Below are 11,968 nucleotides of genomic sequence, written 5' to 3'. Positions count from 1 at the left end.
CGACTCGGCGAGTCTACGCGTTTTCACCAACTCGCAAGGATTTCCCCTTGACACGTCGAGTACTCCCCCGACTCGACGAGTTCCACCTGGTCATGAATCACGGGGCCACCGCGACTCAACTCGCCGAGTCGCAAGGACAACTCGGCGAGTCCCAACTCGACTCGGTCCACCTGTCAATCCCTCTCTAACTCTTTGTGACTCACTGAGTCACCCATAACTCGGCAGGACTACTCATTGGGTGGTTTTAAGGACAATCTTCAAGCTACTCGTCGAGTCTGTTCTTCAGACTCGGCGAGTCCATGCCATGCATCAGCTAAAACTTGCTTCTGCGGTCAGATCCGTTCCATACACACATAGATCTGGCCTTCCCAAGCTCATTTGTCACGTAAAGTCTCAGTCTTGGCCGCCATGCAACACTTACAAGGCTCTTTTTGGGAAAATGACCTCTAATATGGCAACCCTAGTCTCCAACTCAAAAGAATGGACATAAAGCATATCATTTGGGGCCTTCTGGACCTGCTAAGGTCCAGATCTAGGTTCCATATCTCCATGGGACCTTTCACAATTCAAATACAAGTCAAATGGGTCAAGAAGAAACCCTAGATTTGACATATCAACCAAAACACGAAGATTAGCTCTGAAATTTACCTCAAGAAGCTTCCCTTGATGAAATAGAAGCAGATCCACGCTCCCCAACTCTTCTAGCTTGATCTTCTCCTTCCTTTCTTGCAATAACACACAAATTGGTGAACAAATAGCCTCTTATCTCACTCACAAGGACTCTCAGCTGCTTTGGTGCGCTCAGGGCTCAAGGTGGCCGCAATGAAGGGCCATAAGGTCCTTTAAATAGGGCTTAGGACCGGAAAATTAGGGTTTCATTAAACAGCGCGGACTCGCCGAGTCCATCCCTTGGACTCGCCGAGTCCAGACGCGAACCTTCGTCCAAAACCGCGACCCGACTCGGCGAGTTCGACCTCCAACTCGCCGAGTCCCCTCACCAAATACCAAAAATATGAAATTAAAGATACCTGGAAATCTGGGTTGTTACAAGTGTTCCATATGCTTCGGGTATAGGATCAATTGCATACGCTATAATATTCATGTGTTCTAATTTTCCAAATGCCTAGGGAATTAATAAGGAAAAAGGACCAGAACCGGATATGAATAAAGTTATTAAACAGCCGGTCATAAAGGTAAAATGTAAACAGTTTCAATAGTTCAATGGCAAATAGATAACGAAAAAAAGTTTAGTGATTAAATATGACAAAAGTCGAAAGTTCGTTACCCTTTCAAGTCATTATCCCTTATTATTATTTGATGTAAGTTTAGGTTTGGAGTGAAATCGAATAAAAATCCAATTTATTGGTTTGGTTTGGGTTTCTTGTAATTTGAATTTTTGTCATATGGGGCCATTTGAAATCCGAAAAAGCATAAATTATATATTTTTATTTTTCCATATATAATTTTTGAATAACCTAATCCAAAACCCAAATTGTAATACATTTTTCCAAAAAAAATTCTTGTTTATAGTATGATATATGAATATGAATAATCCAAACCCGAAATCCGTATTATGTAACCCGAAAAAGGTCCGGTTAACCCGAATCAGGCTTCTAGGATCAGATTTCAGAAGTTATGATTTTCTAATTTCTAGATTTTTTGTAATTCAAGCGGAATGTTTTATATGGCGAGGACTTGGACTTTTTTTTACCAACCCGAAAAGAAATCCAGCGACCGGAGAGATGCGAAGTCGTCGGAAGCCACCGTGCGCCGCTCACCTGATAATATTGATACTCTGCTCTCTCCTCCTCTCGACAACAGTAACTGCCCGGCCGTTCGTTCTTGTCCTCTCTCAAGACGACCTGAAGGATGGACCCGTTGATGAGTCTCCTGATGATCCCTCTTCCGTCGCTGATTGGGACGAATTCGGTGAATCAGACGCTAGGTCCGATGACGACCTGGATCCTGGATCCTGGCGACCGATATTCGAGCCAGACGAATCCAACTCTAATTCCGCCGAAGAGTTCCCGATCAATCCCCAACTAGAGGAGTATTATTCGAGCGTCAGGAAAATGGTCGCCGCCGTGAGCGATGGGGGTAGGGCAATGGAGGATGTCGCTTCGGAGATTGAATCGGCCGCCGCCACCGGCAATCCTCACGCGCAGTCGCTGTTAGGGTTTTTGTATAATACAGGAATGGCTAGGGAGCGTAGTGGTGCCAAAGCTTTCATGTACCATCACTTCGCCGCTGATTCTGGCAATATGCAATCGAAATTGGCACTCGCTTATACGTATTCTCGCCAAGATGTAAGTTATTCTTTTATAACACACACATGTTGTGTGCATAAAGATATCTCTAATTTTGTCTGATTGTGAACTAGAATTAGGGACCTTTGATTGGTGAATTGTATGATTCATGTTGCAGGTATATGATAAAGCAGTCATACTGTATGCTGAGCTAGCCGAAGCCGCTGTTAACAGTTTCTTGATCTCAAAAGACTCCCCAGTGATTGAACCAGTTAGAATCCATAGCGGAGCAGAAGAGAACAAAGAAGCTCTCAGAAAATCCAGAGGGGAAGAAGATGAAGACTTCCAGATCTTGGAATACCAGGCACAGAAAGGAAATGCTGTAGCCATGTATAAGATCGGCATATTTTACTACTTTGGATTAAGAGGAGTCAGGCGTGATCATGCCAAAGCATTATGGTGGTTCTCTAAGGCTGTGGACAAAGGTGAACCTAGGTCCATGGAGCTTCTTGGTGAGATCTATGCAAGAGGTGCTGGAGTTAAACGAAACTACACAAAAGCTCTTGAATGGCTCACGTTAGCATCAAAACAGAAACTTTATTCAGCTTACAATGGAATGGGATACTTATACGTCAAGGGTTATGGAGTAGAACAAAAGAACTACACTAAAGTAAGTTTTCTGAAGGTCTATATTTCTCTTACATTTAGCAGATTCATGCTCCTTACACATTTTTGATTTTAGGCAAAAGAATACTTTGAAAAGGCTGCTGAAAATGAGGAAGCTGGTGGGCATTACAACTTGGGTGTAATGTATCTCAAAGGAATTGGAGTCAAGAAAGACGTGAAGCTAGCTTGCAAGTATTTCATAGTAGCAGCAAATGCTGGTCAACCAAAAGCATTTTACCAATTGGCAAAGATGTTCCACACTGGTATAGGTCTAAAAAAGAATCTCCCAATGGTATGTGTTTACTCATAACCTCTATAAATCTTTCAAGCACTTATTCAAGACAAAAGCTTAACAAGATCCGGTTTCAGGCAACATCATTGTACAAACTAGTTGCAGAAAGGGGACCATGGAGTTCATTATCTAGATGGGCATTAGAAGCATATCTAAAGGGCGAAATCGGAAAAGCTTTTTTACTATACTCAAGAATGGCAGAATTAGGGTATGAGGTGGCACAAAGTAACGCAGCCTGGATTCTTGATAAATTTGGTGAAGCAAGCATGTGCATGGGTGAATCAGGGTTTTGCACAGATGCAGAAAGGCATCAACGTGCACATTCTTTATGGTGGCAAGCTTCCGAACAGGGTAATGAACACGCAGCTTTGCTTATTGGAGATGCATACTATTATGGCAGGGTATGTGTAAACTTTTTTTATACCTGTAATAGCAACGTACTTACAGTACTTATAAAACATGGTTTTAAGTTTTGAGATATTGTTTATAGGGGACTGAAAGAGATTATGATCGTGCTGCGGATGCTTATATGCATGCCAAATCACAGTCAAATGCTCAAGCTATGTTTAACTTGGGATATATGCATGAACATGGTCAAGGACTTCCTTTAGATCTTCATCTTGCTAAACGTTACTATGATCAAGCCCTAGAAATTGATCCTGCTGCAAAGTTGCCTGTGATGTTAGCCCTTGCTAGCTTGTGGGTACGCAGAAATTACGCCAATAGTTTTATGGTGAGTTTTTTTTTTTTTTTTTTTTTTCTCTTAAATCTAGTTTGTTACACAAGACAGAACAGACCAGGATGTACTGTGTTTGACATGCATTGTACTGGGAGTGGTGTCGGTCAATGGGACAAAATTGTACTTTTTTGTTTCATTCAAATATGTCGAGATGGGATAGGGACTTGCTCTTGATGTTGTATGTGAAAAGACGTGAATGCCCTTGTTATTGTTACAGGTTGATTTGATAGACTCTTTGCCTGGTGTTTACCCAAAAGCGGATGAATGGATCAAGAACGTTGTAATGGAGGAAGGGAATGCAACGATTCTTACTCTTTTTGTTTGCTTGTTGACGGTGCTTTACCTTCGTGAGCGGCAACGGCGGCAGGTGGCGGCTGGTGGTGGTGGGGGAGGGGGAGTGGCTCCTCCGCCACTTCGCCCTAATGACAATGTTGCACCACTTGTCAATTGAGTATGGAATTGTAAGAATGAATGATTTTTGAACATTGTTGAAGATGATCTTTATGAGAAGTGAATGCCACCCACAGGAATTTTACTTGAGTTTGTTCCAGACACTTTTCTTACATTTTTTTCTTAGATTGTAAATTTACTTTTTTTTAGATTATATTGAGACTGTACTTGAACTACAAAAAGACACCGTAGCAATAAATTTATTTAGAGTTTATAATTTAGTGTAGAAGGTGTTTGTGTGCCGTAATTAGAGTTTGAGCTTAGGTGATTTGATTGAAGTTCAACTCGTTTGTAACTCTGCAAGCTAGGTGAAAGTAAAACTTAATAAATAAGTTGAAAAGTAAATGGTTTTTATATGGGAAGTCATCCGAAGTATATGCAAATGCATACAGTTTTTTGAATCGCCTTATTTTGAGAACTGGTATTATTGTTGTAATAGTATAGTTTTGTAATCATATTTAACACAAATTGTTTATAAAACAAGCGAATTCTATTTTAGTTCATTATTTGTAAGGAGATTATGTGAGGAGGTCCAACTTTAAGGTCAAAGAATCCCGTTTTAAGGAATTTCTAGGTGTGGTGAGCATAGATAAAGAAAGATACAAACCTGCTTAAAATAGAGGCGATGAAAGTGGTGGCTAAAGCTATAAGTTCATTGTTTGCATCGACTTATCCTCTTCACATGGTTTGCACATTGCAGGTTCTCGTTTTTCTTAGGTTGGAAGTCTTCTAGGAAAGCAACCAGACATAAGATAAGATACAATTTGTGCCCACTGACATGTCAATCCAATACTAAGCAAAACTACATTAAAAACATGGAGATATCCATTTAAAGCTTCTTTTTCCTAACCATAGTATAGTATTCTGTCATCTTGTCTACCAAGCCAAGACTCAAAACTCTAACTAGAGATTGACATGGCCCACATAACATGTTTTACCAATTGTACGAATCCAAGGCTCCCATTTGACACTACTACACAATCATATATTTCATTTAAAAACACTTTAAAAAGAGTAATATTTACAAACAAGATAAAAACAACACCACAAAATTTAGAGGGCATGGCTTCTTTTCTTTCTATTTCCCAACTCATTGTGTTTAATTCAATTAAATAGTTTCCAGTTTACCCGCCCTTCTTGTCACACATCTGTAGAACCAAACCTCTTCTGACCATTCTACCCCCGATGCCGAAAAACTTCACTTCCATCTGTGAAAAACTTGTATTTAATATATGTAAAAAGGAGAATAACTATACTTAGTACTTACATTTACATCCTTCACATGAAACCACCATACCCCTTTGACTTCTTTCTGGTGCGTTGACCAGGCTGACTATTCGTTTGGTTTTGTTGACTGATCATCTTTCAATCCTTTCGTAAGCAAATCATAATTGATCGAAGCGAGTTGAGACAGATTCTGTAGCAACACAACAAAAAGATATAATGGTTAAGTGGCCAAATCAATAAAAAAAAAAAAAGTACATTGTCCTTTTATGTATGTACCTTGAAGGAGAAATTACTGAAAGAGTAGTTGACACAAGATTGTGATCCAACTTCTGCAGGACCTCCATACTCATCAACCTGCTGACACGTGGCAGTTAAAAAAAAAAATCACAAGCAAAAATGTTGGATTTTATTATTGAGAATTAACAAGAGTTACTGACAACTTCATCATGGCGATTGCTTAGGCAACTACTGCCACCACTGATGCTGCCATTGTCACTGGAATCTTCTGTTTCACTGGCGACATATCCATGCTCCTCTGAGGTGTTCCACATGTATCGGCTTGTGAAATAACTCGTGTCTAGTGCACTCTCAAATGAAGGAATAAATGCAGCCTGAGTTATAAAACCAATCTCAGTACAAAAACAACTCACATGTATATTATACAAAACACAAACCTTCTGTAGTGCGAGTGTATGCCAGTTGATATCCCTGAAAAACCGATGCTGTTTCACCTCGGTTGCTCCCTTAGCTCCAAGTCTCTGGTTTGGATCTTCTGTCAATAATCTGCAGACAGGAATGAGAAGAAATAAATAAGTTGATTAAGTGAGGTGTTTCTTTCTTTTTGACTTAAAAAAGAAATTAGCAAGTTTCTCTTACTGATCAATTAGATCCTGGGCATCCGCGCTCATTTCATCAGGTACCACTGGCCAAGGTATATTACGGTTGAGAATGTTATCAAATATCGTCTGAACAAAAAAAAACAAAGTATAAATAAATAAACAATATCAGAGTACAATCGAAAAAGGTAAAAAAAAAAAAAAAAAAAAAAAAAAAACTCAAATAAACCTGAGGATGTTCTGCGTTGAAAGGAGGAATGCCAACAATTAGTTCAAAAAGTATCACACCAACTGACCACCAATCCGCAGATGTACCTAAAAAAGATGGGAGATAAAATTTTGTTGCATGGGGTTGTTAAAAATATATGATATAGTAAATATTATTACAATTTGAACGAACCATGTCCAGTTCCCAAAAGAATCTCGGGTGCTAAATAGTCAGGGGTCCCCACAGCAGACCGTTTTTTACGCCTTTCTTGTTGACTTTCACTTTCAGATAAGAAAGATGATTGAGATTCATGTTCTCCTTCTCCTAATAATGATGTCCCACTAACTGCTGGACCAGATAAGTCGTCTGTACTATTAATTAAACCAACTTTCGAGAGCCCAAAATCCGTCAACTGTAAAACACAAATAACAATTACAGTGTAAACAGTAAAAAAAAAAATAGAATATATTAAAACTCCAATATTATATTTAATTATTTATACCTTTATATGCCCATCATGTGCAATCAACAAATTATCTGGTTTTAGATCACGATGAACAACACGTAAAGAATGAATATATTCCAACGCAAGCACCTGTTCAATTTATAAAATGTCATTCATATATATATAAATTGTGGGTCCCATCTCACGAAATCAAAAAACTTACCACTTCTGCAATATATACACGAGCAACATCTTCATCCAAGCATCCCAGATTTCTCAACAAAGAATACAAATCGCCACCATTTAAATACTCCATAACAAGGTAAAGATTCTCACGACATGTGAAAGAATAGAAAAAACGAACCACAAAAGGGTTGCGAACTGATATCAAAATATCACGTTCAGCCAATATACTTTCAACAGCATTTTTGCGAATCATGTCTGCTTTTTTAAGAACTTTGATAGCAAAAAGATCCCCTGTTGTTCTCTTTTTGGCTAAAAAAACACGCCCAAATGCACCACGACTAATCGGTTTTATGATCTCAAAATCATCGATTGAGGTCCGATCTTTTGAATGTATAGGGCTTGTTCTAAGGCTGCGTATAACATCATCTTCTAATGGAGCATCTTCATCGATTACAGTGCTTGTGATGTCAACTTTTTCATCATCAACCAACTCGAAAAGCTGCAAATACTTTTCCCTAATAAGCTTCTCTATTCTTGCTCCAAATGTTTCCACAGTTAAAGCATCAAACTTTCTTCTGTCTGTAACAACTTTTAGATCTTCAAGACACGTCAGCAGATATGGCAGAGAGCGGGAATCATCTAAGGGTGTATTTCCAGCACATCTGGCAATATCAGCAAGCTCATTCATCTACATCATTCAAAAAACAAAACTATCAGTAATGAGTTACTTAGAAAGCAAAAGATTGAAATCAATCAATTATACCTGTGGAAGATCAGCATTTTCTGAATAAGCACCTTTTCCAGCTAACAACAAGTCTATCTGGCTAGTCCTAGGTGTCAACAATGGTGACCTAGGAGTAATGCTCCCAGCAGATGATGTGGCCATTTGATCAGATATAGGACCTAAACGTGTTCTATATGGTGCTATAGAATGCATCCCTTTCATGTCATCCATTAAAACCGAATTATCACCTTCTGGAAAACAATCAATCATGTCCTCTGAACCTCTTCTAGACCAATCATTTGGAGACACAAGCTCAGATTCTTCAGAATTTGATACTTTTGCACCTTCAGAAAGCGACTCCATTAGCTTCTCAAGAGTTTCAGAGATTCTTACTAACCTTTCATCAACACGAAGACCTTTTTGATCACATCGATCCGCAATCGCACAGATTCTAGAATGATCTTCTAATTGTAAAGTAGGAACTTCTTCCTCACAAATCCTACAAATTATAGAGCTTTCATCAAATATATTCGATTGTTCACCCCATCCCCATGAAGCTTTATGTTGATGCTTATAAGTAGTGGTTGCAGGTTGTATCTGAAGATCTTTCACCGGAGCAAGTGCAAGTTCTTTCACCGGAGCAACTTCAGTCACCGGAGCTTTTCCTCCGGGAGATGGCAGTTTTTTCCATGATGACATACGGTTTCTGCTTGTTGGAGAGTCTAAACCTTTAACTATTTCTACAGGAGGTGGAGCTTGTTCTTTTTTCCAATCCATGTTATGTAGCCCACGTTGTTCCTGACTGTAATATTGTCTTGTTGATGATGTTTTTGAGGTTTTTGATGTTCTTGGAATTGAAATGTCATCTTTTTTAATAGTTGTTGGGATGTTTTTATCTGCAGAATGAAGAGATTTTCGAAGCTGAAGAACAAGTTCATCTTCAGCTAATCCACTTTCTTTATGAAACTGAAGCAATCTTGTACATCTTGTGAGTATGAAAAGCATACGGGTATGAAGCTTTTTCAAGATTCCCATTGGAAGTTCTTGACGCCTGTCATCTAACTCCTGAACAATGCCTTCACATTGTAGTAAAAACTCTCCAGGGGTAGTCATGGCACATCTTTGAGCTAAAACCAGTAAGTCCTCTAAAGTTTCCTGCCATTCTGGATGGGTTTCTGAGTTCTTTTCAAGAATGGGAAGAAGATCTGCTGCAAATATATGAAGATCTGAATCTACTTCCTCTTTTGCTTTATCGAATTTCGCGCGTATTGTTACTAAAACTTCATCTAAGTTGTTTAAACCACGGGGTTTCCAATAAGGGTAAGGGCGTACGCCTTTGGAGTTTAGTTCATGTGAGAAGCTTTTGATGTCAGATGGATATCGTTTTCTAGGTGCACTTGTAACCCTTAGTATGGCTTGAAAACGGGGTGACTCGGATTCTTTTGGGTTTTCAGAATCATAGGAAGTCTACAATGGCAGAATAAGTAGTTTTTCAATTACAAAAAAAAAAGGAGAAAGAAAAAAACAGTTTGCTAGAACTAATAGAATAACTCACCTTCATTTCTGGAGTACAAAGCTCTGAACTCCTCAAGCCTCCAGAGAATCCCCTTGAATTTACATGGCCTATCATGGTAGTTGAGTAACTTGAGATATATTTAATTATTGCTTAAAAACTACATGGGAATATGATGGAATAATGATGAATGTATGATTAATTTCATGAGTACATGACTTAAGTTTAAGGTCATGGACTCAAGATTTATGGGTTCTCAAGTTAAGAGCTTAAAGATCATAAAGTGAATTGCTTTGCATGTTAGTCAATGTTAAGATAAAGTACATGTCTAACAAGTATGTGAAGATGAAATCAAATTATTAAAATATAGTGTTATGTTAATGAAGGAAGTATTAAGATGTATGTGTATTGCGTATTTAGCAACTAATGTGAAGTAAGTAGTAGTGTATCATGATTGTCAAGAATAAACTATATAAATAACACCTATATGAAAGTCTATTGTTAAAACTGAAGGTTGGATGCCTAAAATATCAAAGTTGAAAACTATTTTGATGGGAATTGTCAAGATAGATGAAGAATGATGAAGCAAATAGTGCAGAAATAATTTCTGAATCCAGCATACTTTATATAAGAGTATATCCATATACTTATAGTTATATCTAAGATATTCTTATGATACATTTATTACTGGACATGGATTAAATGGTGTCACATGGGCAATAGGGCCCAATTTGGGCAGCATATATCTTCAAATCAATCTAGATGTGGTATCTTTCTAGAAATTTCATCTTAATGAGCATGGATGAAAGCAGTGTCACATGAGTGGTTGGGCCAAACTATGTGAATGGCTTTGAGGGGTCAACATCTTTTAGTCCACGGCTACTGTTCTTATACCTAACATTACGCAACTCTAATCTCCATATTGCATATGGTATTGGGAAATGTTAGAAGGAAGAACATTCAACTCTAAAATCAGCAATTTCATGAAACATAGATATAACATTATATGAAATGCGGTGCGTAATGAGAAACATCATGAAAACTCTTAAAGAAATCATACCAGCTTCAGAGGAAGATTCCCCATTTTGCAGTCGAGAACGACCTAGAACATTAGGAGTATGATCCCTTGAAGGTAGGCTTTCAATGGACATGCGGTCTGAATTGCTACCATCTTCATTCTCCATGGAATTAGACATCTTTTTCTTGTCAATACCAAATCCATCCTCGAAATTACCGCCATCATTGTTCTTTGATTTTGAAAGATTACTAGAACCAAGTGAAGCCATTTTACTATTAACTTTGTTTTTGTTATCATTACTATTACCATCTCTACCAAACCCAAAAAAGCTCTCTTGTGGCAAAGGCCCAGATCTCGTCTTGATCCGATTTAGCCCAAGTGAAGAAGCCAGAATTGGGGAAACTGTAGCAGGACCTTCCGCCGCCCCTTTCTTCGTCAACTTCGATGACCCTGATCCCAAACTCGGTTTTTCTGTAATAGGAGTCGTATTCGGAACCTTCGATTCAACTCCTTGAAGACCATCTTTCTTACTCCGGCTCTGATGCTTTGAATTCGAAGTGGAACTGGAATTGGAACCATCTTTGACTTGATTTTGACGCAATGAAGCGCTGATCGGCGTTTGAGGTTCGTCTTTGCTAGCGGACTTAGCTTTCTTTTTGTCGGATTTGATGGGTGAACTGGAATTAGACCCTATTGATCGTGGGCTATTGGATCCCTCGGGGCTTGATATATCGGATGATTTCTTTGAATGGAAGAATCTACCCTTAAACACCATTGTAGCATATCATTAGGGTTTCGTTTAAAGATCTGCAAGCATAGTAGTAGCGTTGATTCTGGGGCGTGTGGTAGGAAAGAAATGCACTCTACAAGAAGCAGAAAGAGAAGTGAGAAAGAGGGGTGGATAGCCTACCACCTCCTTTTACTTCCAGAAATTAGCGGTTTTGAGTTTTGACTTTCAACCATGGCAATGACGACTTTTATACTGTGATTCTAGAAGAAAAAAAAAAAATCGTATTTATTTCTTGTTATCTTAAAAGAATGTATTGTGTATTCACATGTTATTATTCTTTCCTCCATATTTTAAGGTTCTCATGTTTTTATAAAAATATCTTGACTTGGAGATCGCGACCAGTATTCATTTGGTCATCACAATTCATATCTCTATTTTCTTATAAAGATATTTGTAAATGTCTAAATGAGATGGTCATCATGACCTCATCTTTTTCATCCTTTTTTACAGGAAAGAGCAAAAACCGAACCGAAAATCGAAAAACCAAGAAAAACCGACATAACCGAAACCAAAGAAATAACCGACGGTTTAGGTTTGAATTTTACAAAAACTGAAACATAACGGTTAGGTTCGGTTTTGATGTATAAAACCGCCCATAAAAACCGAACCGACCCACATATATATTATT

General features: G+C 38.4%; 2 protein-coding genes across 3 annotated transcripts; one reads left to right on the top strand and one right to left on the bottom strand.

The window, feature by feature from the left end:
• The first annotated feature begins 1,681 nt into the window (after positions 1–1,681).
• On the top strand, positions 1,682–4,483 carry LOC145014453 (ERAD-associated E3 ubiquitin-protein ligase component HRD3A-like). Its single transcript, XM_078972822.1, has 6 exons — positions 1,682–2,306; positions 2,425–2,916; positions 2,989–3,204; positions 3,282–3,605; positions 3,695–3,937; positions 4,161–4,483. The coding sequence occupies exons 1-6, from the start codon at positions 1,743–1,745 to the stop codon at positions 4,392–4,394; spliced, it is 2,073 nt and encodes a 690-aa protein (XP_078828948.1). The 5' UTR covers positions 1,682–1,742; the 3' UTR covers positions 4,395–4,483.
• LOC145014452 (putative serine/threonine protein kinase IREH1) lies at positions 4,160–11,511 on the bottom strand. 2 transcript variants are annotated; one of them, XR_013665537.1, is made up of 13 exons: positions 10,593–11,511; positions 9,575–9,642; positions 8,059–9,486; positions 7,333–7,983; positions 7,167–7,259; positions 6,857–7,076; positions 6,686–6,771; positions 6,497–6,585; positions 6,295–6,403; positions 6,058–6,231; positions 5,897–5,974; positions 5,661–5,810; positions 4,160–5,601 (listed from the first exon to the last, which is right to left on the bottom strand). XR_013665537.1 is itself a non-coding variant. In XM_078972821.1 (13 exons), the coding sequence occupies exons 1-12, from the start codon at positions 11,323–11,325 to the stop codon at positions 5,727–5,729; spliced, it is 3,813 nt and encodes a 1,270-aa protein (XP_078828947.1). In that variant the 5' UTR covers positions 11,326–11,511; the 3' UTR covers positions 4,160–5,601; positions 5,691–5,726. The 2 variants fall into 2 exon arrangements, 1 of the variants encoding a protein (XP_078828947.1); XM_078972821.1 differs by having other exon boundaries at positions 5,691–5,810.
• Between the last annotated feature and the right edge of the window lie 457 nt (positions 11,512–11,968).

This window comes from Lactuca saligna, chromosome 9, assembly GCF_052625555.1.
Source record: "Lactuca saligna cultivar CGN05327 chromosome 9, ASM5262555v1, whole genome shotgun sequence".
Classification (NCBI taxonomy): Eukaryota; Viridiplantae; Streptophyta; class Magnoliopsida; order Asterales; family Asteraceae; genus Lactuca; species Lactuca saligna.
The sequence above is the reverse complement of the archived record's forward strand: the minus strand, read 5'-3'. Positions and strand labels throughout refer to the sequence as shown.

Excerpts from the sequence above, each read along its gene's own strand:
- LOC145014453 (XM_078972822.1), top strand. The coding sequence starts at position 1,743 with ATGCGAAGTCGTCGGAAGCCACCGTGCGCCGCTCACCTGATAATATTG. Across the intron at positions 2,917-2,988 it reads AACAAAAGAACTACACTAAA|GCAAAAGAATACTTTGAAAA; the intron begins GTAAGTTTTCTG and ends TTTTGATTTTAG. Across the intron at positions 3,938-4,160 it reads ATTACGCCAATAGTTTTATG|GTTGATTTGATAGACTCTTT; the intron begins GTGAGTTTTTTT and ends TTATTGTTACAG.
- LOC145014452 (XM_078972821.1), bottom strand. The coding sequence starts at position 11,325 with ATGGTGTTTAAGGGTAGATTCTTCCATTCAAAGAAATCATCCGATATA. Across the intron at positions 7,077-7,166 it reads CACATGATGGGCATATAAAG|TTGACGGATTTTGGGCTCTC; the intron begins GTATAAATAATT and ends TGTGTTTTACAG. Across the intron at positions 5,811-5,896 it reads TCAGTAATTTCTCCTTCAAG|AATCTGTCTCAACTCGCTTC; the intron begins GTACATACATAA and ends GTGTTGCTACAG.